This window comes from Ambystoma mexicanum, chromosome 4q (genome assembly GCF_040938575.1).
Source record: "Ambystoma mexicanum isolate Mex_15411 chromosome 4q, UKY_AmexF1_1, whole genome shotgun sequence".
Classification (NCBI taxonomy): Eukaryota; Metazoa; Chordata; class Amphibia; order Caudata; family Ambystomatidae; genus Ambystoma; species Ambystoma mexicanum.
Window position 1 is genome coordinate 1,182,883,658 of NC_090928.1, and position 25,699 is coordinate 1,182,909,356.

General features: G+C 51.1%; 1 protein-coding gene across 1 annotated transcript in view; it reads right to left on the reverse strand.

Annotated features, from left to right (window-relative positions):
* DNAH8 (dynein axonemal heavy chain 8) overlaps positions 1–25,699 on the reverse strand; it is an 8,835,797-nt gene that overhangs the window by 916,681 nt on the left and 7,893,417 nt on the right. The window contains exon 77 of the mRNA XM_069608756.1: positions 2,380–2,485. Within this exon, the coding sequence (XP_069464857.1) occupies positions 2,380–2,485 (106 nt within the window). The remainder of the gene's footprint in view (positions 1–2,379; positions 2,486–25,699) is intronic.

Genomic DNA, 25,699 nt, shown 5'->3' on the forward strand with positions numbered 1-25,699 from the left:
TAAGACAATCTGGCTTCCGCCCCAGGCATGGAACGGAAACGGCATTGTTAGACTTGAAAACTCAAATCGAAGTCCTGAAAGATAATGGGAAACTAGCCTTACTACTATACTCCTAGACTTGTCTGCGGCCTTCGACCTGGTCAACCACAAAATCCTGTGTCAACAGCTCCGCTCCGCCGCCTACTTCTCTGATTCAGCCACTGCATGGATCAGCTCCTTTCTCAGCAACAGATATATGAGGGTTTTCTCACCCTCAGCGGCTGCGGACCCAGCCCCAATCCAATGTGGGGTCCCACAAGGCTCTTGTGTGTCTCCCACACTCTACAATGTGTTCACCAAGCCACTCTTTCATGTGCTTGATTATCTCGGTGTTTCTTACACTAACTATGCTGATGACACCCAAATACTCATCCCCATCCATCACAGGTGATCATATTGCAGATACCAAGGCACTGGACGAAGTATACGTGGTAATCCAGGCTTGGATGGCCCAACACGAACTTTGCCTCAATGACAATAAGACGGAGCTCCTCATCTTGGGCTCCGCTCAACGGCTTAATAAACTAGATCACTTGTATCAGTTCTTCACCATTGATGGCAATGACATTAAAGTGTCTAAGGATACAAAAACCCTGGACGTCTATCTTGACTCCACCTTGTCCCTGACAAGGCAAACTGATGCCGTTAGATCAGCGTCGGCATATACATGCAAACTCATTGCGCATTGCAGACCTTTCCTGAGCACCCCCAACAGCATCATCCTTGCTAGAACGCTTGTCATGGCTAAGATCGATTACTGCAGTGCCCTTTACTTGGGGACTTGCCAGTCCAACCTGAACAAACTGCAAATTACCCAGAATAACGGCATTAGAGTGGCGCTAAATATTCCAAGAAACCAACACATATCTGATATAAGGACCAACTTGCATTGGCTCCCTGTCAAACACAGAATAGCGCTGAAATCACTTGCCCTTACCCATAAATGCCTGACCAACAAGGCCCCCCTCTACCTCTCTAACCGTATCTCCCTGCATACTTCCTCCCGACCCCAAAGAACTGCCCAGTTACACTGCCTATCTTTGCCAAGATTTAAACTCCAAACAGCCAGGGGCGCAAGCTTCCCTGTTCTGGCCTCGAAGCTTTGGAACTCCCTTCCATATGATATTAGGGCTGAGCCTTCTTTCAATTCTTTCAAAGCTAAAACCAAATCTTGGCTTTATGCTCAAATCTGAGGGAGCCGCCACTTGGGGCACTCATCGGAGCCACCTGCCTACCTACAATTTTTGCCTCCCCTAACTGTGTTCATACGACAACCACTTACTGTGATCACTTTTGTACTTTATTGTATATTTTAGCCCGACTGTTGACTTGTACATTTTCTGGAATATACGTAAATAGGACAAATAAGCAATGTGTATGTTGTTGAATATATGTAAATATGTTACTAAGTTTTCGTGCCCGGATGCCCCTGGGCCTGGCGCGCGCTACAAATAAATAAAATACAAATACAAACAGTAAAAGTGGTGTCCTTCATAAGGCATCTTGAAGCAGTTCATATCGACAATGCCAGATATTTGGTGTAAGCCCAGGGATCGTATCTCTCCAGCACTGAAATCCCTGCATTGACTCCCAGTGGCTGCAAGTATTAAGTTCAAGACCCTCTGCATTGTCCTCAAGGCCTTCTGGGGCCTGGGTCCTCAATACCACTAACTCTCTCTTCGTAAAATACCTTCCTACTCGAGCTCTTCGCTCCTCCAACTCCAGCTCCCTCAGGGTCAGTCGCTTCTCCAAGCAACGAGTTGTTGGTAGATCTCTTTCTTCGACTGCGGCCGCCCTCTGGAACGGACTCCCTGCCTCTCTGAAACTGGTTCCGGAAGCATCTCAAGACCTTCCTCTTTGCTTCTGCCTTCTCTCTTCCTCTCCCCTGCAGATTTCCTGTCTGATACTGCACTGGTCACCTGGCTAATCTCTGATTTCAAGCCCAGGTCTCTGCCCACCCAGTTGCACACCCGCACTGCCTCCCGGCATCCCTTGCACTTGGATCTGTATCTGTAACCCTACACTCCCCCTACCTGCACTTTTGGACACCTGCTGTCTGCACCTACCCTTGCACCTGCCACCCGCTGGCTGCACGTCTTGTTATTGTTTTGATACCATGTACAGCACTGCCCCCTCCCCTTTCCCCTGGCACTTTTCTGCTCCCCCTTCCCCAGCTCTTGCGCAATCTCAATGTCACTTGGCCTAGTAAGATTGTTGTCTCTGTCCTCCCTTCCTTGCCTCGTCGTACCTTGAAACAATTGTGAATAGGCGCGTTACACATGCCATGTCATATCATAGCATTTAATTCTTAAATATTGAATAGAAAAGAGTTAAGCATACCTTTAGTAGAACTGAGTTTATAGAGAAGGTTGTCTTCCAATTCTTTCATTTTTCGCTTATTGAATGTAACATCTTCTAGAAGCTGAATTCTTTCTGATTCCAGTTCCTGTTATCAGTAGGCGAAGAAAAATAGGAAAGCTTTAATTTTTACCTAGTTGAACTGACACAGTTGTGATTCATTGTAATCTTTAATGTTGGTTAATACAACTGACAATTCACGGTGCCACCACTTTACAAATGTCTCTGGCATAAGTTGACAAAAGAAGGGGGAAAATAATATTTGCTGAATTATTGCAAACATGATGTTTGAAGAATGTGCGAGGTATGCTGTGTTACTGTGCTTACATTATGAATGACTCTGACAAATGAGCAAAAAGGTTTTACACATGATAATGTAACTAGTGTAAGGTGTTATGCACTTGTATGAAGACCATTTGGGCACTGCAAATAGAAGACAAATTACTTACCTCGGGAAATGTTGTTTCTGATTAATTTTCCTCCCACAGATTATTCATGTTAGACATTCATCCTGTAGTGGCATATGTCATCAGAAACTTTATGCAGCAGATGCAGCAGGGAGAGTAGTGTTACTTGGGGTTGCCCCTCCAAAAGCTCCAAATCCATGGCTTCGGAAGTGGCCTCATAAGCCCTACATACAGAGCAGATCACGCCCAGTGCCTTCAGTGTTCCTTTTTTCCACCATGCTCAGCAAGCGAGGGTAATGAGAACAAATCTTTGGAAATGTTATGACCTCAACAAGGTGTCATTTCGTACAGAAATAAATTACAAAAGGAGGAAATATCAGAGAGTAGAGACAGAAGTGGAGTAGGTTGCCTTTACATAGGAGAACTGTTGGATTGAATCAGAGATGTTTTTATTGGAGGGCAAAGGGGACACTTCCTCCGAGCCCCCACTTTGGAGGGGTGCCCCAGAAGGCTGCTTGTGCTGAAGAAGTCCGTTCCCTTTGTTCACCAAACATAAATAACATGTCAGGACATTTTATGGGGTGCCAGTGAGGCTCTAAACCCATTGCCTGACTGAAAATGGCAAGTACATTCTGTTCTCATGAATTCATCCTGTAATGCTTTCTATGTTCTCTATGGTACAATATACAGGTTATTATCAATAAAGTATGCAGATAGTGGTTGCTATAAAATAAACATAGCATCAGTGTTGTGAAGGTCTAGAAATTGGTTTGTTCAGATGAGGAGTTGTAAAACATAGGCATCCATTTTCAATGATGAGCATAAAGTGTGAGTCCGGAGTGGTGATTAGGTAAACAAATTCAAGACCATGGAATCAAAGCTTTCATGATTGCACCTGGCTTTGACAGCAGACGATACAGTGATCCCGGACAAATCATCATATGACTGATTTTTTATTTTTTATTTTATTTGGTCGATTAATACAATAACTGATTTTACTGTGCTGTCTTCTGGTTTGCCTCCTCACATGCAGGTAGCATTGTTGTAGGCCATTTCAGTGGAAGAGGTTTAAAACAGAAGAAAGTGGACCAGATTATTGCAGGGCCCTGGCAAGCAGATGTTAAGGTCTTCTCATTTGACACAAAAAATGGTTTGCTTTTTTCTACAATTCCGATTTTTTTTCCACACGTTTATAAATTGAAGCTAGAAAAATTCACATTTTTCAAAAACAGTAATAACATTTTGTTTTAAAGATGGTCATGTCAGGCTGGTTGTTATTTGTGTACCTTTCAAGTCAGTACTATAAAATGGGATAGTTTTAGTTCATGGTAATGTCTGGAAAAGAAAGCGGTAAAGGGCATAAATTGCAGTTGTATCAAATCCCAGCGTCACCTCTTAACCAATGTGTGATCCTGGGCATCTCAAGTAATCTTGTATCTCCTAACTTGTCAAAAATGCCAGTCCATAAACCTTTCAAAATTGTCGCCCTATAGTGTGATGTCATATCAATATTGAGCACTGCTATATTACACACCAGGGACACTTTTTCCTTTGCTCTATAACAGCAACACTATTTGAAAACCATGTCCCTCTTCTAATCTCAGTCCATTTGGATATGGACACACTCCTGGTATATTATAATCTTCATCCACTATCTATGCTATGGTATGTGTAGCTCTCTCATTGCTTCCAACTGGTCTCCAGTATCCATGCGGGAGTACTTTTGCATTCTGTGAGGCAGCTAATCTGAGGTGTCTGTCTATTCTGGATCATGTGCACTTTTTCCATCCAATCTGTGTCCTGAATTTAAACTCTGGCCGGCGCACCTTCTTCGTGGCTGCTATTGGTGAAACGTGCCTTGTAGCTCTGCTAGAGCGCAAGTACCCTTGTCGTGGACTGCGAATGTTGCCCTTGAAATGATACGTGTTTATCATTCCGGTTACAGCAAGAATGAAGAGGGTTAGGGGACTCAAAGGGAGGACCCATGCTTATTTTGATCGGTGCCAGGCAGCATATCAAGCTATAGGTTGTGATTGCGATGAGGTGGGAACATCCATATACTTTGGCACCTTTAATTCATTTGGTTCGGAGGAAAGCGGTTCCCAAAGATGTCTGTGCCCCAGGTTCCAAAAGTGCTTGTATTAGCCCTGGATTGAATAATGTATACCGGGTAGTGAAGGGGTAAAAATAGATAAACCACTGGCCCAATTAGAGGCCCTGCTAGATGGGAATACATTACTTGTCAGATGTAGGTAAACAAAATAAAGACATACGCACCAAGGACCAAGTGACCGGTTAAGAAAATATAAATGTGCTTTGTGCTTACTGTAACACATAACCTGGATCACAAACTAAAAGGACTACCAACTCATATGGAGGGGACTCCATAGAATGTTGCAAGACAATGGGCCAGGTCTCCTGTGAACAGAACAATGGACTGGCCATAAACTAAAGAACTGGTAAAGAGAAACAAATAATAAAAGTGCAAGAGAAAGGGTTCACTTGCCACGGCTGTTTCTATTGTATTCCACTGGCCACCTCTGTTTCTATTGTACTCGTTTCACCAATTAATCCCCAGGACCATTTTCCCCCTACCTACTAAATGTGATCTGTGCCGGTGTAAAAACACAGTATACCCTCTTCCTATTCCTATGATAATCATGCCAGAGTATGCAAATTCCCAATGTAACGTAATGTTTGTAGGTTCCTGCGGTAATGGGAAAATGTTGAAATTAAAAAGACTTGCCCTTCCTCACTGGCACTCACAATGTGTCCCCCTCCTCTTTTCTTTGTTCTCCACTTCCCTCCAGTGTGTTTTACCTCCCTGACCCGCTCCTATTACCCCCTATGGTATGGAAGATATATCCCTACTTTGATGTCTCTTAGATATGTTCCAGACATTGTAGCACAAAATCAATTTACACTGAATAATTTTTGTCAAAAGCAGTTGAGTTTCAACCTCTTTAGTAGGAAAGCATTACAATCTTCACAAGCATGTGAATATTATACAATGATTCCTTCTTCCCAAGAAGAAAATGCTCCCAATAACTGGATTCAGAAAAAGAACATGCGAACAGACATTTCCTCTATCTCTAGCCAACGAATACATCACATCGTGCAGTTTTCCCCTCACGAGGCAATGCTAAACCACGCCCACCGTCTACGTGTCTAGTATGTCCTGCTTTGAGCCTGAAAATGCCCTTCGTATTGGTTCTAGTATTTCTAACAGGTTCAGTGCTCTAAGCCCATGTGGGCACATGGTATATATAAATTCGGAAGATAAGAACGCCATCACCAGATGCGGGTGAAGCTCCCTTGTCTATCTGTTAAATCTGCTGTTCATTTTTCCAACGCCAGTACTAAACGCAGTTTGGCCCACCATAGGTCTATGTGCAGCATCTCGCGGTCTCTCCACTTCGAGGCAATGACCATTTTAGACACCAGAATTAGCAATGTTATCGCCTCCCATTCTTTAGTGAACAAGGGCTACATCCTCTCTGGTGGTACGCCCAATAGCACCAGTCCTGGGTCAAAGTGGAATGTGTGCCCCAGTGCCTTCGAAATGTGTATCAGAACCTCTTCCCAAAGCGGTACGATCTTGGAGCAGCTCCACCAGATATAAAAGAAGGTCCATTCCTTCATGCATTCCCGCCAACACTTTGCCTGTGCATCGGGGTCCATTTTACTAATCTGTGCTGGGGTTCACTACCATTGTGCTATCACTTTATAAGCCACCTCTTTCAACTGTTATTCCATGGATTTTATTTGGCCCTTAGCCATATGCTCTTCCACGCTTTCTCTGTAATCGGCCTGCCAATGTCCTTTTCCCAAGCCTTCATGTAGACCCATTGTTTTACCCCTTTGGCACTATGTAGGATGTGATATATAAAAGTGATCAGTCCTCTAATTGTGGAGTTACCTACAGCAAATCTTTTGAAGGCTGTTAACTGTCTTGTGGCTGCCTTCTAGATTTCATTATTTTGTGCCCAATGCCTGACCTGATGCCTGACTTGATAGTATTGGAATCAATCTTGCTCTCTCAAATAATACTCTTGCTTGCACTCCAAAAAGGTATTAATTATCCAGCTCTTAAATAGGTCCACAATGCACCAGCCTCTATTCTACCTCCACCCATGAAAGGCGCCCCTCACCAGTGCCGGTGTGAACTCTGGGTTGTCATGGATCGGTGTGAGCAGGGAGGTGAAGGTAGTAAGACCCCTACTCACCACCAAACTGTACCGCATCAGTAGCGTCATCCTGGTCAAAGGGTCGGTATATAATGAGAGTGGCCATGATTGCCTGGGCAACCTGAGGGCTCTCCATAAAGGTATTCCTCTTATTGCTGTGTTCATGGACCACCACTGATGATTCCACTTGGCTTTGCAACAAGTCTGAAAGTCTGGAGCCTGAATTCCCCCCCCTTGTTTCTCTCAGCCAACAGAGTTGCTCTAGAGATTCTACTTTTCCTCCCTCTCCATATAAATCCTGTGACCTCTGGAACACTAATCGGGAGCGCCCGCAAGAGATATAGGTGTCGATTCATGGAATTAATGTGCGCCGAAAATTCCCGCGCAGAGGTGCCAAAACGTGCGATTCGCAGTAAAAGTGCGAAAATCGCAGTGCAAGTGCGAAAATCGCAGGGAAACCAGCGCACATCGATTCATGGAAGGCCGTGCACGAGAAAAACATCGGCTGTGTGCTGAAAAAGGGAGCGGCGCACGCCGGCGCACAGGATATCTAACGGCGTGCGCCACGGCCACAGCGAAATCGCACATAGCGCGGCGCACACAACAAAAGTAGGCGGAAAACGGGGCGTAACACTCGGAATGGGGAAAAACTCGTCAAAATGTGGGAGTCACGGGGGAAGTAGAGGAGGCAAGTGCGCGGAACGCCCACACGCTCGCCTACAACACGTATTCATGGAATCAAATAGGGCAAACCAGCGCACGGTCAAACCAGCGCACAGGCCCAAACACGTCCGCCACAAGAACGCAGGCGGTAGTGTCCCTGCCCCTGAAATAAATGTGCGCCAAAATGTGTGCCAACAAAAAGCACCTATATACAGCTATGATGAATGTCACATACTGTGGCCCTCTAAGACAAATGACGTGCAAAGGGGTACGTGACAAACACGGACACCCGCTGTGTGAAAAATAGCGTGTGCGTGCATTCTGTGCTGCGAGGAAAGTCCCACACGCGATTTGCCTGGGTATGTGTATTCCCGGGTGCGTGGGAAGTCCCACACGCGATTGGCTGGGTACGTGTATTCCGGTGTGCACGGGATATTCCACACGCGAATTGCCTGGGTCCATGTATTCCGGGATGCGCGGGAAGTCCCACACGCGAATTGGCTGGGTCCGTGTATTCCAGAGTGCGCGGGAAGTCCCACACGCGATTGGCCTGGGTACGTGTATTCCAGGGTGCGCAGGAAGTTCCACACGCTAATTCTGCAGGGTACGTGTATTCCGGGGTGCGTGTGAAGTTCCACACGCTAATTCTGCAGGGTACGTGTATTCCGGGGTGCGCGTGAAGTTCCACACGCTAATTCTGCAGGGTACATGGATTCCGGGGTGCGCGGGAAGTTCCACACGCTAATCCTGCAGGGTACGTGTATTCCTGGTGCGCGGGAAGTTCCACAAGCGATTTCAGCAGGGTACGTGTATTTCGGGGGTGCCGGGTAGTACTACACGTGAATTGACCGTGTGGGTCCTCCCAGGTGTTCCCTCTACACCCTCCACAGCCCCTGCAGGCAGCCCACACCACAGTGGACTACCCTGCACCCCTGCTCATGTCCCGCAGGCAGCCCATCCACCATGGCCATGCCCCCCAGCCAACCCACATGTCACCTTGCACTACTGATCACCAACGCATGTCCCCCTGCACCCCCACCCCCCAGCATCCAGAGGCACCCTCCACCAGGCCCCCACACATGTCTCCCATCACCCCCACCCCCCAGCAGTCAGGGGCACCCTCCACCAGGCCCCCACTCATGTCCCCCTGCACCCCCACCCACCAGCATCCAGGGGCACCCTCCACCAGGCCCCCACTCATGTCCCCCTGCCCCCCCCACCCACCAGCATCCAGGGGCACCCTCCACCAGGCCCCCACACATGTCCAACTCATGTCCCCCTGCACCCCCACCCACCAGCATCCAGGGTCACCCTCCACCTGGCCCCCACACATGTCTCCCGTCACCCCCACCCCCCAGCAGTGCAGGGCACCCTCCACCAGGCGCCTTCTCATGTCCCCCTGCACCCCACCCCCAGCAGTCAGGGGCACCCTCCACCAGGCCCCCACTCATGTCCCCCTGCACCTCCACCCCCCAGCAGTCAGGGGCACCCCCCACAAGGACCCCACTCATGTCCCCCTGCACCTCCACCCACCAGCATCCAGGTGCACCCTCCACCAGGCCCCCACACATGTCTCCCACCACCCCCACCCCCCAGCAGTGCAGGGCACCCTCCACCACGCCCCCACTCATGTCCCCCTGCACCCCAACCCCCTAGCAGTCAGAGGCACCCTCCACCAGGCCCCCACACATGTCTCCCTGCACCCCCACCCCCCAGCAGTCAGGGGCAGCCTCCACCAGGCCCCCACTCATGTCCCCCTGCACCCCCACCCACCAGCAGTCAGGGGCACCCTCCACCAGGCCCCCACTCATGTCCGCCTGGACCCCCACCCACCAGCATCCAGGGGCACCCTCCACCAGGCCCCCACACATGTCTCCCATCACCCCCACCCCCCAGCAGTGCAGGGAACCCTCCACCAGGCCCCCACTCATGTCCCACTGCACCCCCGCCCCCCAGCAGTCAGGGGCACCCTCCACCAGGCCCCCACTCATGTCTCCCTGCACCCCCACCCACCAGCATCCAGGGGCACCCTCCACCAGGCCCCCACTTATGTCCAACTCATGTCCCCCTGCACTCCCACCCACCAGCATCCAGGGGCACCCTCCACCAGGCCCCCACACATGTCCAACTCATGTCCCCCTGCACCCCCACCCACCAGCATCCAGGGGCACCCTCCACCAGGCCCCCACTCATGTCCAACTCATGTCCACCTGCACCCCCACCCACCAGCATCCAGGGGCACCCTCCACCAGGCCCCCACACGTCTCCCATCACCCCCACCCCCCAGCAGTGCAGGGCACCCTCCACCAGGCCCCTGTTCATGTCCGCCTGCACCCCCACCCCCAACCCCCAGCAGTCAGGGGCACCCTCCACCAGGCCCCCACACATGTCTCCCTGCACCCCCACCCCCCAGCAGTCAGGGGCAGCCTTCACCAGGACCCCACTCATGTCCAACTCATGTCCCCCTGCACCCCCACCCAGCAGCATCCAGGGGCACCCTCCACCAGGCCCCCACACATGTCTCCCATCACCCCCACCCTTCAGCAGTCAAGGGTACCCTCCACCAGGCCCCCACACATGTCTCCCTGCACCCCCACCCACCAGCAGTCAGGGGCAGCCTCCACCATGCCCCCACTCATGTCCACCAGCCAACACGTCATCACAATCCAGATCCCAGGCTCCTATGCCCACCCAAATCCCACCCACGCCACCCCAGTCCAAACACCCAACCAAGCTTTACATCCATTCAAAATGGAAATACCCATTACATGATAGATAAGAAATAAGCAGTATGCGCATGAGTACAAGTCCGTCAGACCCACCCAATGGCAACACATGACTGTGAAAACCCACATCCTGACAGGCATGAAACCAATAAGAGAAGTCCACACACTGAAGTAAGAAACAAAAATGTATTACAGTGTAAATGAAGTGAATGAAATATAAACAAACAATAATGGCAACAAAAATCAAAAAGCAGCATGTCCACAAAAATAATAAATAACGAAAATGGGACTCCAAAATAACCGTAAAGAAATTGTGTCCAAAGTCACTGTCCAACAAAGCAAATCCAAAGGGAAAGTAAAGTGAAAATCCATTGCTCCATGGTGAAAAAAATAATAAAAGATGAAGGCCACAAATCCACTGTCAAACTATGTACAAAGAGCAAATCCAGGGTCCATTATCCCAACGATGTAAATGAAACCTACAATAAAACCTACCTAACTAATAACTATATACAAAAAAGTGGGGCATAGTCCAAGCGCCCCAAATTAAAAAAAAGAAATAAAACCTAACACTATGTACAAAGGCGGCGGGCTAGTCCAGCGGCTCACTCCGTGGTGTCCCGGGCCAGGGCATCATCGAACTCCTGTTCGCTGTCCCGGAGGCGGTCCTGTTCCATGGCCCCGAGGGTCCGCAGGGACGCCGACATGTCCTCCTCCAACTCCCTGCGGATTCCCTCGAGGCACTCGTCCCGCCTCAGGGCCCTCCGCATGGAGTTCTCCGCCCTGACCATCGTGAGCCGCGCCTCTTCCGCCGCCGCTCCGCACCTATCTGCTGGCCCAACCACTGCCACACGGAAGACACTTCCCGTCCTGGGTCCTCCTGTCCTCCGGCGGATGCCTGCCCCTCCGATGTAGATTGCCCCGAGCCATGATGCCTCCCACGTTGAATCCGCTGCTGCCTCTGACACAACTGCCTCTGCCAGCACGACGGCATCCAGGCTGATGGAATCCACCAACACCGTTGTGCACGTGCCCTGCCCAATGATGCCGGCACATCCTCCATCTGCTGGGGTCCAGTTGCTGTGGTGTCCACCCCTGCTGGACCTCCGACTCCCGACTGTGGCAGGGATGGGATCCCCACCAAGCCGGCTGCGTTGGTCAGGGCAGGTCCACAGGGGGCCCTGGTGGCATCTGGGCCGGAAGACGGCATGGAGAACGACTGGCGTATAGTCTCCACAGAGGAGGAGAGGACCGCCAGATTGGTCGACACATGTATGAAACCCCCGACCACGGCCGATCCCAACTGGGCCACGTTGGCACAGTGCTCTTCGTGATGACGTGCAAGCTCCTCCCGGGAAGCATGCACGTCATCACGAATTACACCCGTGCGCAACGCGACACCAATCAGGACCTTCTCCATACGGCCACGGGTCCCCTCGTCCGCAGGTGGAGGGGAGTCAGATGACATGGACATCCCCCCTACCTGCGGACGGGCCTGGGATGGAGCATCCCTGCTGGTGCATGGTGGTGCAGTCACAGTGTCAAGGACAGTGACATGCACAGGCCCCTCCACGGCGACCTGTGCTGCCTCCTGCCCCTGGACTGCACCACCTGCACCAGACCAGGCCCCATGTGCGCCTCAGTAGCGGCCTCCTCCTCCTCTGTGGAAACCACCAACCTGGATGGCTCCACACCGTCTTCCGCCGTTGCAAGCCCCTGTGGGGGCTCACCCACCCCTTCCGCTGCAGCCGCGGGGGCATCCCCGCCGCTTTGCTCCACAGCGCCGTCTCCGCCCTCTTCTTCACTTGCCACTGTGTAGAGGGAGACATAGAACACAAGCATCAGGGTACTGTGCAATGGTCCCCTAGACAGGCAGCAATAGCAGATGAGTGGCACTGTCAAAGATCACTTCCATCATGTCCCTCCACAAAACATGGGTCAGTGCAGGCAAAACACACGCAGTAACAGGCATGGCACATGCTATGGACATTTGCATACATGTCCAAGGGACTCTCCAAACATACAATGTTGTTATGGAACTCACATGCATCATGGTTCATGCCTATCACATGCACACACATCAACGTTATTTCATCCATCTGGCCTTGTACACCCCAGACACAGTGGATACAAGGATAACTAGGCAGCATCTGTGATTCTGTACATAGTCACAGACATGTGTCATGCATCCATGGCATTCACAAGTTACAGACACGCAGGTCAGACACACAGACATGGATACCATACATGTACATGGCATCAGCACCCATCCCTCACCCCCACCCATGTCCAGGAACAGAGACTGGCATGCTCTCATGTGTCCAATCCGCATAGGGCTCCCCATGATGCATTTAAACACATGCACCAACCGTGTGGTTCACACATTACCGGTCTCACATGCATGACCATGATGTCCCTGCACACATACATGCGTACATGGCCTATGTCACACATACAGGCAAGCATCAGACAACCAGCACACTGCAACATGCCCTGTCTCACACAGCAATGTTTGCCCACTTACTGCTCAACTCCAGACGGGTCTGCCTCGCAAGGATCTGGGCGTGGAGCGCTGGGTCTACACGTTCCAGGACCCTCACCTGGATGGTACTCATACGGCCCCGGCCCCCCTCCACGAGGTGCCGGGCCTTCAAGAGGGTCCTGGACCTCAAGTCCTCCAAGTGCTTCTTGACTTTCTGGATGTTGCGGGTTGCCACCCCCTCCGCGTTGATGGCAACCACCAAGTCGTCCCAGATCCTGTTCCGTCCTTCCTTGTTGGCGCGTGACGATCCGAAGAGGGCATCATACTGCCCCAGGACTTGCTCCACCAGGACACCAACTTCGGTGGCAGTGAAGCTGGTGCCCCTCTGCCACTGGTGCCAGATGTTGCAGTCCCGACATGGCAACCCCAGAGGCAGGGTTGGGTGGGCAACTGGGTCCTAGGGTATAGCAGTCGGGAGTCTTCTGTTCCAGCAGGGGTGGACACAGCAACTGGACCCATGCAGATGGCAGATGTGCAGGCACAAAATTGCAGGGCACGGTGGCAGCAGGCAGGCAGGCAGCAGCAGATGGCTTGTGGGAGGCTGCTCGGGGCTCTGGGGGGCAGTAATTCGGCCTTCTGGGCAGGAGCGTGGTATTCCGTGTGCTTACGCGTGGCCAGCTTGATACGGAGTGATTTGGCACGTGAAAATCCTGCACGTCAACGTGAAATTCGAGGAAAGGGCCTTAGCGCGTAAGCGCGTCAGCACGCATACGCGATTCCATTGGACCAAAGGCCCTCAGCGCGTAAGCGCGTCTGTGACGTGACACGCGCAGGTGTTTCCCTCATAGCACGTGATGACAGAGCACATGTGGAAACACTGCACGTCAGAGTATCATTGCGTGTAATTGGATGAACGTGCGCGTACACGCAATTGGCCTGGGTACGTGTATTGCAGGGGTTCGCGGGAATTCTCACACGCGATTTGCTTGGGTACGTGTATTACAGGGGTGTGCGGGAATTCTCACACGCGATTTGCTTGGGTACGTGTATTACAGGGGTGTGCGGGAATTCTCACACGCTATTTGCTTGGGTACGTGTATTAAAAGGGGTGTGCAGGAATTCTCACACGCGATTTGCTTGGGTATGTGTATTACAGGGGTGCGCGGGAAGTTTTACACGCTCGCCAACAACGCGTATCCATGGAATTGAACGGGGCTAAGGCATGCGCACAAAAAAAGTGCTAATCCGGAAACACCTACGCCAGCAGGAAGCAGGCGTACGTCGACCCGCGCAGCATAAAAGTGCGCTCAAATAACAAACAAGCTCAGACGCCAGGATGAATATACCGTTCCTAGCAGCAGTGGCCGTGGGTTACCAAAGGAGAAGGAGGAGGATAGTGAGGGCCCGAATTTTCACTCCCAGAACCAGCCTTTTTGGGATGCCTGATGACCAGGTGTATGGGAGGTATAGGTTTCCATCTCACATAATACTGGACCTGGTGAGTGAGTGGGAGGATGACCTCACATCACCCACCCTGTGCTCCCAAGCACTCAGTCCCCTGGAGAAGGTCCTTAATGTACTGCACTTCTTGGCCACTGGATCGTTTCAGCAGACAAGTGCCATAGTGGGTGGGGTGTCACAGGCCACACAGTCACGCTGCCTACACCAGGTCTTGAACATCATCACTGCACGCCCATCAGTCCGCAGGCACATATACCTGCCCAGGACACCTGCAGAAAGCAAGGCTGCCGCCCTGGATTTCTACGGTGTGGCACAATTCCCCAAAGTGCTAGGTGCCATTGACTGCACCCATGTGGCACTACGTGCCCCCAGGGCATCTGAGCACATCTATAGGAACCGAAAGCACTGGCATTCCATCAACGTGCAGGTAGTATGTAATGCCAAGGGAATCATCACCTCAGTATATGCCAACTATCCAGGGTCCACCCACGACAGCTTAATTTACCGAATGTCTACCCTAAGCCGGGACCTAGAAGCTGGGCGGCATGGCGATACATGGCTGCTTGGTGAGTATGAATGCCACTGCACATGCATGCATGTCAGATGCAGAGTTATGTCACTACCCCACTAATGATACCCATCACCTCCTCACCAGGGGACAGTGCCTACCCTCTGAGCACCCACATGATGCCGCCAATTCGGAACCCCATCACGCCTCCCGAGGTAAGATACAACACAGCCCATATTGCAACCTGGGGCATAGTGGAGCGCAAATTCGGAGTGCTCAAGTCAAGCTTTCGCTCCCTTGACCGTTCTGGCTGGCAGCTGTTATATGCGCCCCCAGTAGTATGCAGGATCATAGTGGCAGCATGTGTCCTGCACAATGTTGCAACACGCCGGGGCCTGGCTGTGGACATAGTGATGCCCCCACATCTCCAACCACATGCACGCCTGCTGCGCATGGGAGGGGAAAGGGCACGGGGTGAGGCAGCCCGTACGCAGCTGGTGGCTAATTACTTCACATAGAAATCACACCCCTGTGGAGTGCACACAGCCCTGGCACATACCATCTGATAAGCAATGATGACTCAACCTGACAATTATGACGAACAAAGGGACAGTCAACTGTCAGAACCATAGCAGCCTGAGATTGTTCATGTGGAAGTGTCACAATGTGTGCATCCCTACCTACACAAACACCACCAATGCAGTGTCATCAAAAGACACACTTCCATGCAGCAGAAATGAATACCCACTTGCAAAATACTACATGAGAACAGTGCCATGTCACACAACCCCTCCCCGACACGGCCACACAACACACCATGGCATGTCATGCAATGTGAGAGCAAACAAATTAATCCCCACAACATGCCCAAAGTGTCACCAACTACAGTGTCCCTAATGGAAACTGGCCACACATGAAATGTTCACAGTAATGCAGGACCTACAACACACATTACCAAATACTTACCAAGAATACCAATCACCTACACAACCTCCAACCTACCTTAAACATGACAGTACAGACTTAAAAAATTGGTAGCCTACCTGATAATGCCAGCACGTCAAACACTTCCAAGTATACAGTGCTAGCGCCACGCAAGAGTGTAGGTGCACTGCTTACAACATGGACTCCAGTTCCAAGGTAGACCTCCTAGTGAAGACATGAGAAATGGACCTGCAAATTAGGAGGATGAGATGGATGCAGAGGCACATATCAATACACCATGCAGTTTACAATACAACAACAATATGCACTATGAATGTATACACAGTATTGACTACAGACTGGCCACACATCAAATGGGAGTCCAACGTCACCATGTACGTCAATGTCACTTGGGCACACCCTTTGCAAACCCATGGAAACGGGAAGCAGGAGGGGTGTGTGTCACACAAACCCAAGCATCTGACCCAAATTCATGACAAGCCTGCATGTGCCCAGCCACAATACAGCGTATGCCCACAGGAGCCACACAAGACAACACACTGTCCAAAAAACAAAATTTTTTAATAAATAAAAAAAAAATTGAAAATGGCCATTAATGGGCCCGGGGGTGTGGGAAAGGCCACCCAGGAGGTCCGAGGACAGGGTGCACACCAAAACCCACCTGTGTGGATCTTGCGGAAAAAAAAAACATCTCCATGGGCTCATGGCCTGCACGGCTACCCTATTGTGAGAGAATCACTGCTGTCGCTCTCCTCACCCTCTGCAGCTGCATCAGGAGGTGGTGGCACTATGGAGGCAGCCCACGCAAAGCCCTAGTCTGGTCCTCCATGGCAGCAAGCATGCGAGTGTGGAAGGTCTCGTTCTGGAGGATAATTGTGTGTAGGTCCCCATGCAACAACTCACGGGATGCCCGGACCTCCGCCCTAGTTGCCTGCATCTCAGCTGAGAGCGTACGTGTGAGACGCACCAGCTGCTGTTCTGTCCTTGTGTTTGTTGAAGCCTCAAGCTCAACAAGAGTCGTCCTGAGGTGACGGAGTTCCACCCTCAGGGCTTCCCTGTGGCCCTGGGACTCTATGGAAATGGCTTCCCACAGAGTTGCCAGTGCCGCCCGCCTGTCCCTGTCGGACGCCAACATGTCCTCCCTGTGTGACTGGCAGATGGAGTCTGTTGCCTGCTGTAGTCGCTCCATCAGCCTTTCGGGGGGGACAATGGAAGTGGCCACCCTATCTATGGCCTGAGCCATCATCTCTGCCTGTTGGGTTGCCATACCGTATATGGATTGCTCCCATGCGGTATTGCCAGGTGGCGTACGGCCACCACGTCGGCAGGCACCACACCTGTCTGGGGCAAGGCGAACTACGCCTTGCTGTGCCGGCACTGCCTGAGGCTGCAGGACTGCATTCCCCCTCTGATCTGCTGGCCCAGGAACAGGATCAGATGTTGCGGAGTGTGACCCTGCATCCGTAACCACCAAAGGCGTACCTGCCAACACTGATATCCCCATTGAGGGTTCTAACCCTGGTGCAGGTGGGTCAGACAGAACAGAATCCCTCCCAGGAACACTCACCTGCGACGGCACATAGGTCTCATCATCCGAATTGACACCTGAATACAGCTCGGGGGAGGTGCAGCCAGAGACACCCCTTGAGAGCATGACATGCAGCAGTTGTGGGTTCTCACCCACCACCACACCACGTCCCTCACTGGTGGTCGGTCGGCACTGAGACCCCTCCTGGGTCTGCACCATCTCCACATCCCCAGCAGTATCAAGTGCGTCATCCCCTGCAAAGACATAAAAGAAAAGAAATGGAAACCGGCATTCGCACTATGGCACACAATTAGGGCTGAGAAGCTACAGAAACAGTACTTGATTGACACATGTCCCACATGACTAAAACCCTCCCATGCATGCACCGTCACTGCGTGTGAAGGGGAGGCAGATGGCACACATTGATGACACAAAGATGGAAGATGAACACATTTGCTGCATGCTGCCTAGCAGTGGCATCATACATTGGCCTGTGATTGGCAGGTCAAATACACATGCCATCACATAGATGGCATGTACCCTAGCCATAAAGTGAAGAGGGAGAGGAGGGCACCAATTGTTCATTCAGTCTAGTTTGCTCATGAAATTGATTTTTTCATTGAAATGTTTCAAATGTTTAACCTGGAGCTGCCAGTCCAAAATGGTCCTATAGCACAGGGACATGTCTAAACAAATCATATCCAGGAAATAAAGTCAGTCCACTGTACCATAGCCATGTCAGACATGTGACAATAGGACTGAGAAATGCCTAGTAAAAGTGGTGGTATGCAAACAATCTGCCTGAATAAACAGAGAAAAATAAGCAATAATGTTGTGGCAAGATGACACTTCAAGGGCAACTGGCGTGGTGTTGGGCTAGATGTCTAATGTTGGCAGAAGGGATACTGCTATACCCAAATGCTGGTGCGCAGAATTGATCGGATGAGGCACATGGGTGACCCAAACCACTCAGGCACACACACCCTCACCTGGCACCCAAACAGAAGCCCACACACACACATCATGCACATGGATGACACACACATGCATGTGCACTCACCTGACAATGCCTCGTAATCTGCCAATTCTCTCACGCTTTGGATCTGTTCCTCCGTGACGTAGGTCCCAGCAACATGCTCATGTGGAGTGAGTTCTATGTCCTCTGCTGGAGACCCACCTCCAGTCACTAGGCCAGCTTATTCTTTGCCCTGCGCTTCAGGTCATTCCAGCGCTTGTAGCATTCAGTAGCTGTGCGCCTCACGATTCCAAGGGCACTTATGATGTCCGCGATGGTCTGCCAGTGTGCCAGACGTTGTGCAGGTGTGGTCTTGGATCCTGCAACAATCGCCATTTCGCGGTCATGTGCGGACACATACTCTACAAGTGCATTCAGTTCGGCCTTATTGAATCTGGGCTTCCTTGACGGGCCAGACTGTGTAGCCGTGTCTGGGGCATCAGCCTCTACTGGACGAGCACTCTATCTCTTCCGCTTGGAAGGTGGTGGGGATCCTGAGTGTCCTACGCCGCTCTGGACACTAGGGGCAGGAGCCCCGGTGGACTCTGTACTAGGAGTGTGGGATTGCATACTCAGCATGGGAGTTGGTGCAGGCATTAGCTCAAGTGTGATGGTGTCTGGGGGAATGTCAGCAGGATGGACTTGGACCAACACTGTCCTGGCTGGGTGTGTGAGAGGTGGGGTGGATGGAGCCACAGCTGCCCCTGCAGCCTCCCCAGCCTGCCTACACGGGGCAGCAGATGACCTAGCTGCCCCTGATCCACGTGGCCTGATGACACCAACGTGCACCGGCGCACGTGGCCTAGACCTGCTGACCTGGAAGTCAGCCATGGAGTCACCCTGTGCCAGGTCTGGTTCCACAGTGGGCTGGTCCAACAAGGGCTGAGCATGGATGGTGTCAGCCACGGTTACTCTCAACCAGGGGGGGGGGCCATGGGTGTCCCTGACTGGTCCTCCACACATGGGGGGGCTAGGATCACCCTGCAAGTCACGGCCACGTCCCCTACTGGATCTACCAGGGCCACCACTTGGGGCTCGGCCACCTTTGCCACGCTTACGGCTTGTTCGCCTCCCAGCCATGGCACTGATGTTATTGAGCGTATGGGAGTCGCTGTGAACTATTGTCCTGGGCAATTGGGGGCCAAAGGGGTTGGGTACCAGATGGTAATCGTACCCTAGTGCTCTAGCAAGGCTGTATGACACCCCTGGGGAAAGATAACGGGTCACGCAACGCACAGGCACCCCAAAAAAGGGAAGTAAGGTGCACGCAACCCCTCCTAGACCACGTGTGTGGAAAAATAAACCTGCACTACGCTGTGGCACCCAGAAACACAAGAATGAACGTATGCGTGTCACACGCAGCCTAGAATGACCTCTGAAAGGGTATGCGACACACGGGGCAAGCACAGATGTTAAATACGTGCGCGACTCACCGTCTGCCAGGAACAAAAGCGTGAAAAATATGCACGTGTGCGCGTTGGCAACACCCCCGCCAAAAGAAGAATTGTACGCTGTCTGAGGAGACAGGACAACAGTAGAAGGGAACGCTGTTTGAGGAAACAGGCCGAGGAAAAAGAGAAAAAGAGAAAAAGCTGTCAGAGGTAACGGAGTATGAACTTGAAAAGCTGTGAAGTAAATCGCGTGTGAACCGACAAGAAGTACAGATTTCACCCACTCACTCTCCACGAAAAGCACGTACAAGGAAATGGCGTTCTACACGTACCTTTTATACACACGTCACAGACGCACATACGCGATGAGGCCATTTCCACCAATTACACGCTTTGACACTCGGACGTGTATATTTTTTTTTACACGCGCCATTCTCTACGGATGCGTGTGACGTCATAGATGCGCCTGGGGGCCTTTGGGCCAATGAATTAACGTACGTGTGCTGACACGCTTACGCGCTAAGGGCCTTTCCTCGAATTACACGCAGACGTGCTGGATTTTCACGTGCCAAATCACTCCGTATCAAGCTGGCCACGGGTAAGCACACGGAAGACCACGCTCCTACCCAGAAGGCCGAATTACTGCCCCCCAGAGCCCCGAGCACGCTCCCACCTGCCATCTGCTGCTGCCTGACTGCCTGCTGCCCACGTGTCCTGCCATTTGATGCCTGCACATCAGCCAGGGGTGCTGTTGCTGTGACCACCCCTGCTGGAACCGAAGACTCCCGACTGGGACACCATCGCTCCACAGCCCAGCCCCAGGACCCAGTTGCCCACCCACTCCTGCCTCTGGGGTTGCCATGTCGGGCACTGCAACATCTGGCACCAGTGGCAACCCCCGGCCAGAGAGGCAGAGGGGCACCAGCTTCACTGCCACCGAAGTTGGTGTCCTGGTGGAGCATGTCCTGGGGCAGTATGATGCCCTCTTTGGAAGGTTGCGCGGTGACAAGGAAGGACGGACTCGGATCGGGACGGACATCGTGACTGCCATCAACGCGGAGGGGGTGGCAGTCAGACTATTCCATCATGTGAAGAAGCGCTGGGAGGACTTCAGGTCCAGGACCCTCAAGAAGGCCCGGCGCCTCCTGAAAGCAGCAGATGCTAAGGGGCGCCGGGGCCACTTGTCGGAAGATCAGATGAGGGTCCTGGAACGCATATCCCCAGCGCTCCACGTCCAGGTCCTTGAGAGGCAGACCCGTCTGGAGTCGAGCGGTAAGGGTACATGCATACTGATTGTGAGCTGTGCATGTGGTGGTGTGGCAGGAGTGTGCAGGTTGCACATGTGGTTTTATGCGGCCAAGTATGGGGGGTACAGGGCCGTGAGGCTGACACATGCAAGGGCTCTCATGTGTGACACATGGATGGTGCTTGTGTGTGTAGGCTTGCATGACAAGAATGATTGGCAGGTGTGGCATGGATGCTGATCTGAACACTGCGACAGTTGGCAGAGGTGTACACATGCATGCAAGTGTGGTGGTGTGTGTGCATGTGTAGTGCACTCCCTGTGTCACATGTGATGTCTGGCTCACCTTTGCCTGCTCATGCTGTTGTATGTGTATGGATGGTGCTGGCTGTTGCGATATGGCTGTGGTATAGCTCATGTGTGCAAGTTGAAATGACATGTGTGTTGGGGATTGTGATGGCATGCCTGAGGTTTGCCAATGCCACTCATGTACAACTATCATGTGTTTATGAGTCCATTATAAAGTGCCCTGATGCCTGTGTTTTATTTCTCCCTGTCTGCAGCGTCAACTGATGAAGAGGGCGGAAAAGGTGCTGTGCAGCACAGCGGCAGGGGTCGCACCACCAGCCGGAGACGCAAGGCCCGGCTCCCCTCCCAGGTTGTGATCTCGTCGGGGAGTGAGGAGTCCGGTGCCGCGTCCGAGGCCGCAGCTGCCAAGGGGAGGTCCAGGAGGCGGAGGTTGGAGTTGGACTCCTCGGCAGCAGAAGGGGCAGCTGGGACCCCACAGGGCCCAACGGAGGAAGATGGCACGGAGTCATCCAGGTTGGTGGGGGGTTTGGTGGAGGAGGAGGCCGTGCAAGCAACAGAGGTGGGGTCTGGAGGTGGGGATTCCACTGGTGCTAGTGGTGCAGTGCAGGACCAGGGACAGGTGGCAGCACAGGCCACCGCGCAGGTGCCTGTGTGCAATCCTGTCCCTGCTCCTGTCACTGCATTCTCTTGTACCAGCAGGGATGCCTACCTCCAGACCCGTTCTCAGGGAGGGGATTGGCTTACACCAACTGGCCTTCCTCTCCCTGCGGATGTGGCTATCCTGCAACAGGTTGAGCCTGTCCAGGGTGGGGTGGCGTTGCATCAACGGGCCATGCGAGCTGATCTGCAGTCTTTCCATGATGAGACTGCACGTCTTCTCGCATGGCTCCTTGACCGCGTTGACCCACTGGGACAGCTCACCATGGCCAGATTCCTCCGTTTCCTGGACCTTGTTCCGACCCCCTCCTCAACGGAACCCCCTATGCCCCAGTCATCCTCCATGCCATCTTCCCACCCATGTATCACCTGGGTGCCCTGTGGAGCTGCCTCTGACCGTGCGGCCAGGCTGGTGGACAACGGATCCCTGCCACAGTCGGGAGTCGGACGTCCAGCAGGGGTGGCCACATCACCAACTGCACCCCAGCTGGAGGAGGATGTGCAGGAACCATCGGACAGGGCACATGGACAGCAGCAGCAGCAGTATGCTGTAGGTGGGAGCCACGATGGCTCGGGGCCTTCGACATCGGAGGGGCAGGCATTGGCCGGAGGGCAGGAGGACCCAGGACGGGAAGTGTCTTCCGTGTGGCAGCGGTTGGGCCACGCCATAGATGCGGAGCGGCAGCGGGCAGAAGAGGCACGGCTCACGATGGTCAGGGCGGAGAACTCCATGCGGAGGGCTCTGAGGCGGGCCGAGTGCCTCGAGGCAATCCGCAGGGAGTTGGAGGAGAACATGTCGTCGTCCCTGCGGACCCTCGGGGCCATGGAACAGGACCGCCTCCCAGACATTGAGCGGGAGTTCGATGATGCCCTGGCCCGCAACATCCAGCAGTGAGCCGTTGGACTAGCCCGCTGCCATTGTATATAGTTAATTAGTGTTAGGTTTTATTTTTATTTTTTTAATTTGGGGCACTTGGACTATGCCCCACTTTTTTGAATATAGTTATTAGTTAGCAGTAGTTTGTTTGTGCCTACACCTCTTTGCGCCAAATTTCTGATGTAAATGAATAAAAGTATGTAGTCAAGTTTCTTCAAGTATATGTTCTTAATTTATTTGATATATGTTCTGCCCATATGGATGACACATGTTTCGGCGTTTCATTGGCGCCTTTTTCAAATCCGGGCTGAATGCAAGCGTAACATGTAATAAAACAAAACACAAAATATAACATGTGAAATAGCATTTTAGCATATTTTGTAACACATTTAGTAGTTAGAATAGTGACTTAGGCTGTGTAGTATATCCTTTAAGCATTCTCAAATTACATGAACACCTAAAAGTGCAGCACCTCTTAGTTACCTCAAATGGTTAAAAATAAATCCATTACAGTGACTAAGTTACTTTTTTTAAATTAAATTTGTGCAATCCGAAAAAAAAGTAAGTATGGGATGGCATGGACCTAACAATTTTTGGCTGTCAGAAAAGCATGTAAATTTGTTTTCTTACCCTTATTGAATGTAATGTGAATCTCCCTTTCCTTATTTCCGGGAATTAGTTTTTAGTTGAAGTGTATCACGGTAGTTCCAGGGTTAAATCCCACCTAAAACAAATTTGGTTGTTCTATTATGCTAAAATTAGCCTTTTAACCTTCTATCGGATTGATTCTTTATGCATGATTCCCTGGCATATATTTAGACACATTTTAAACTCTAGTAAGCATGACGAGTAACATCTTTCTCATTGCATTTATGTAAAAAGTGCTATTCAAATTTGCAATCCTCCAATCGCATTACATATCCTTGGTCTCATGCATTCTGTTACTCTAGCGGTCACTAGGAATTACTTTTTCAGTTACAATGACTGGTAACCGATTTGCTCCCCATTTGTGTTTACCAAAACACCCTTTCGCGTGAGTTTGAAATCCCAACCAAAATATATTTTGTTTATGCCACTCGGCATCAAGCATGCTGAATTCTACATTGAGCATGCTTGTAGCGGTGGTCTTTCCACCCCTTAAAAGCGCTTACCTACAAAATTCTCTTGCTCATGCCATTTGCAATATTCATAACATGTTATGAATATTGCAAATGTTTTCATTAATTACAAAAATGTTTTTTTCCTGTTTTCTATTTTGTTCAATCATAATTTGTTGCATAGAAAAATATTATTGAATACTGCAATGTTAAAACATATGCTTCAGATATATACATGGGGAGATCCTATATAAACTCAGCCCAAGGTATGGCCGCCGAATTTTGCAAATGAACAAAAGGAAAGAGGGACTAGCAATCTGTAACTCTTTAGGAACAAGGATTTGCCAGAACCAGAACGGGACCCCCGACGCTTGAGGCATGAGCAAGAGAATTTTGTAGGTAAGCGCTTTTAAGGGGTGGAAAGACTAGACCGAGTTTCAGTTTTAGGTCAGTATACGAAAAATCATTGTTAAGAGCACGGTCCGTTTTACAGACTGCATTACGAAGAGACACAATGGAAATTTCAAATATAATATAAGTAAATCTTTACATGCTTTTATACCGGAATGAAGATTTAATGAATGGATGCATGAATAAATGAATGAATGAAGAGCTAGGAAATGCAAGTAAAACTGTTCGTAGTGGGCACATGGGCATGCAGGTCCACTGGTCTCACCGATCTCGCTCCATGGCCCAGCCACTTTTCCCTGCACTACGGGACTGTCTCTGTATCCTTCAGCCCCTTTTCCCGGCATTTACCTTGCACTTGCCACCAGCTGGCCCTATTATTTAATTTGTATTCAACTAACCTTGTACAGCCCATCCCCATGCGCGATCAGAAAGACACCTGGCCTAGTAGGATCGTTGTCTGTCTGCCCTTGTTCCCCACCTGCCTCGTCACGCCTAGTAACACTTGAGTATAGGCGCGTTACAAATGCCATATCATATATCATATCATTCCTCACGCATGTAGACTGTCGTTTATCATTGTGTGTTGGCCTCGATTTATCTCGTTACTTTTCGCATTGATTTCAGAGACGAACATACTCCATTGAACTACCCTTGCAAGCAAATAGTTTCTGATCGGCCGTAATAAATAAAATGAGTAATATTAATGAAGTTCGGCTAGCGAGACTAATTATCATTTTTTTGTTTTCATAACAGGTATTTGATCCCTTACTGCCACTGCCATCTGTTTGAGACACCGGCGGATGGATTCTACAGCAGACACCTGCAGCTTCGTGTCAACAACTGGAGCACGATCACCATATTATGGGACGATCGCCAAGGGCCTACATGCCCTTACGCTGTACTAGTGGCTAAAAGCAACATAACAACCTTTAGGCTGGACTAGTGCCTAGTTGATGGAACAGCCTTGCGGTTCACCGCGCTTCCAAAGTGATTCTTTTTACGAAAATGAACACCCGGAGTTCATATGGCAATTGCTGAATATTCTCTAAACATTTAATGTCAAATAAATGTACTTTACCAAATGTACCGTGTTGCTGTTTCATTGTAAAGTACAGTTTCATATTCCGAATTGTGGCGCGCTGTGTTGTGAGTTGATCTGTGTTGGTTTCCGGGTTCTGTGTGGAGTCGCGCAGAAGACGACTGGGCGCGTTTGCCTACGCAGCACAGTAACGTCACGGGGAGAGGCGGGGAATATGAATGTTTTGATAATGTCAGGCTCAGGGACGGGGGAATTGATTTAGTGCCGCAAAAGCAGGTCCGCCAGGGCGATCGGGGAAAAGATAGGATTATCAGAAAATGGCGGCTCCCTGGTGCTTGTTTTCGCGTGCGTTTAAT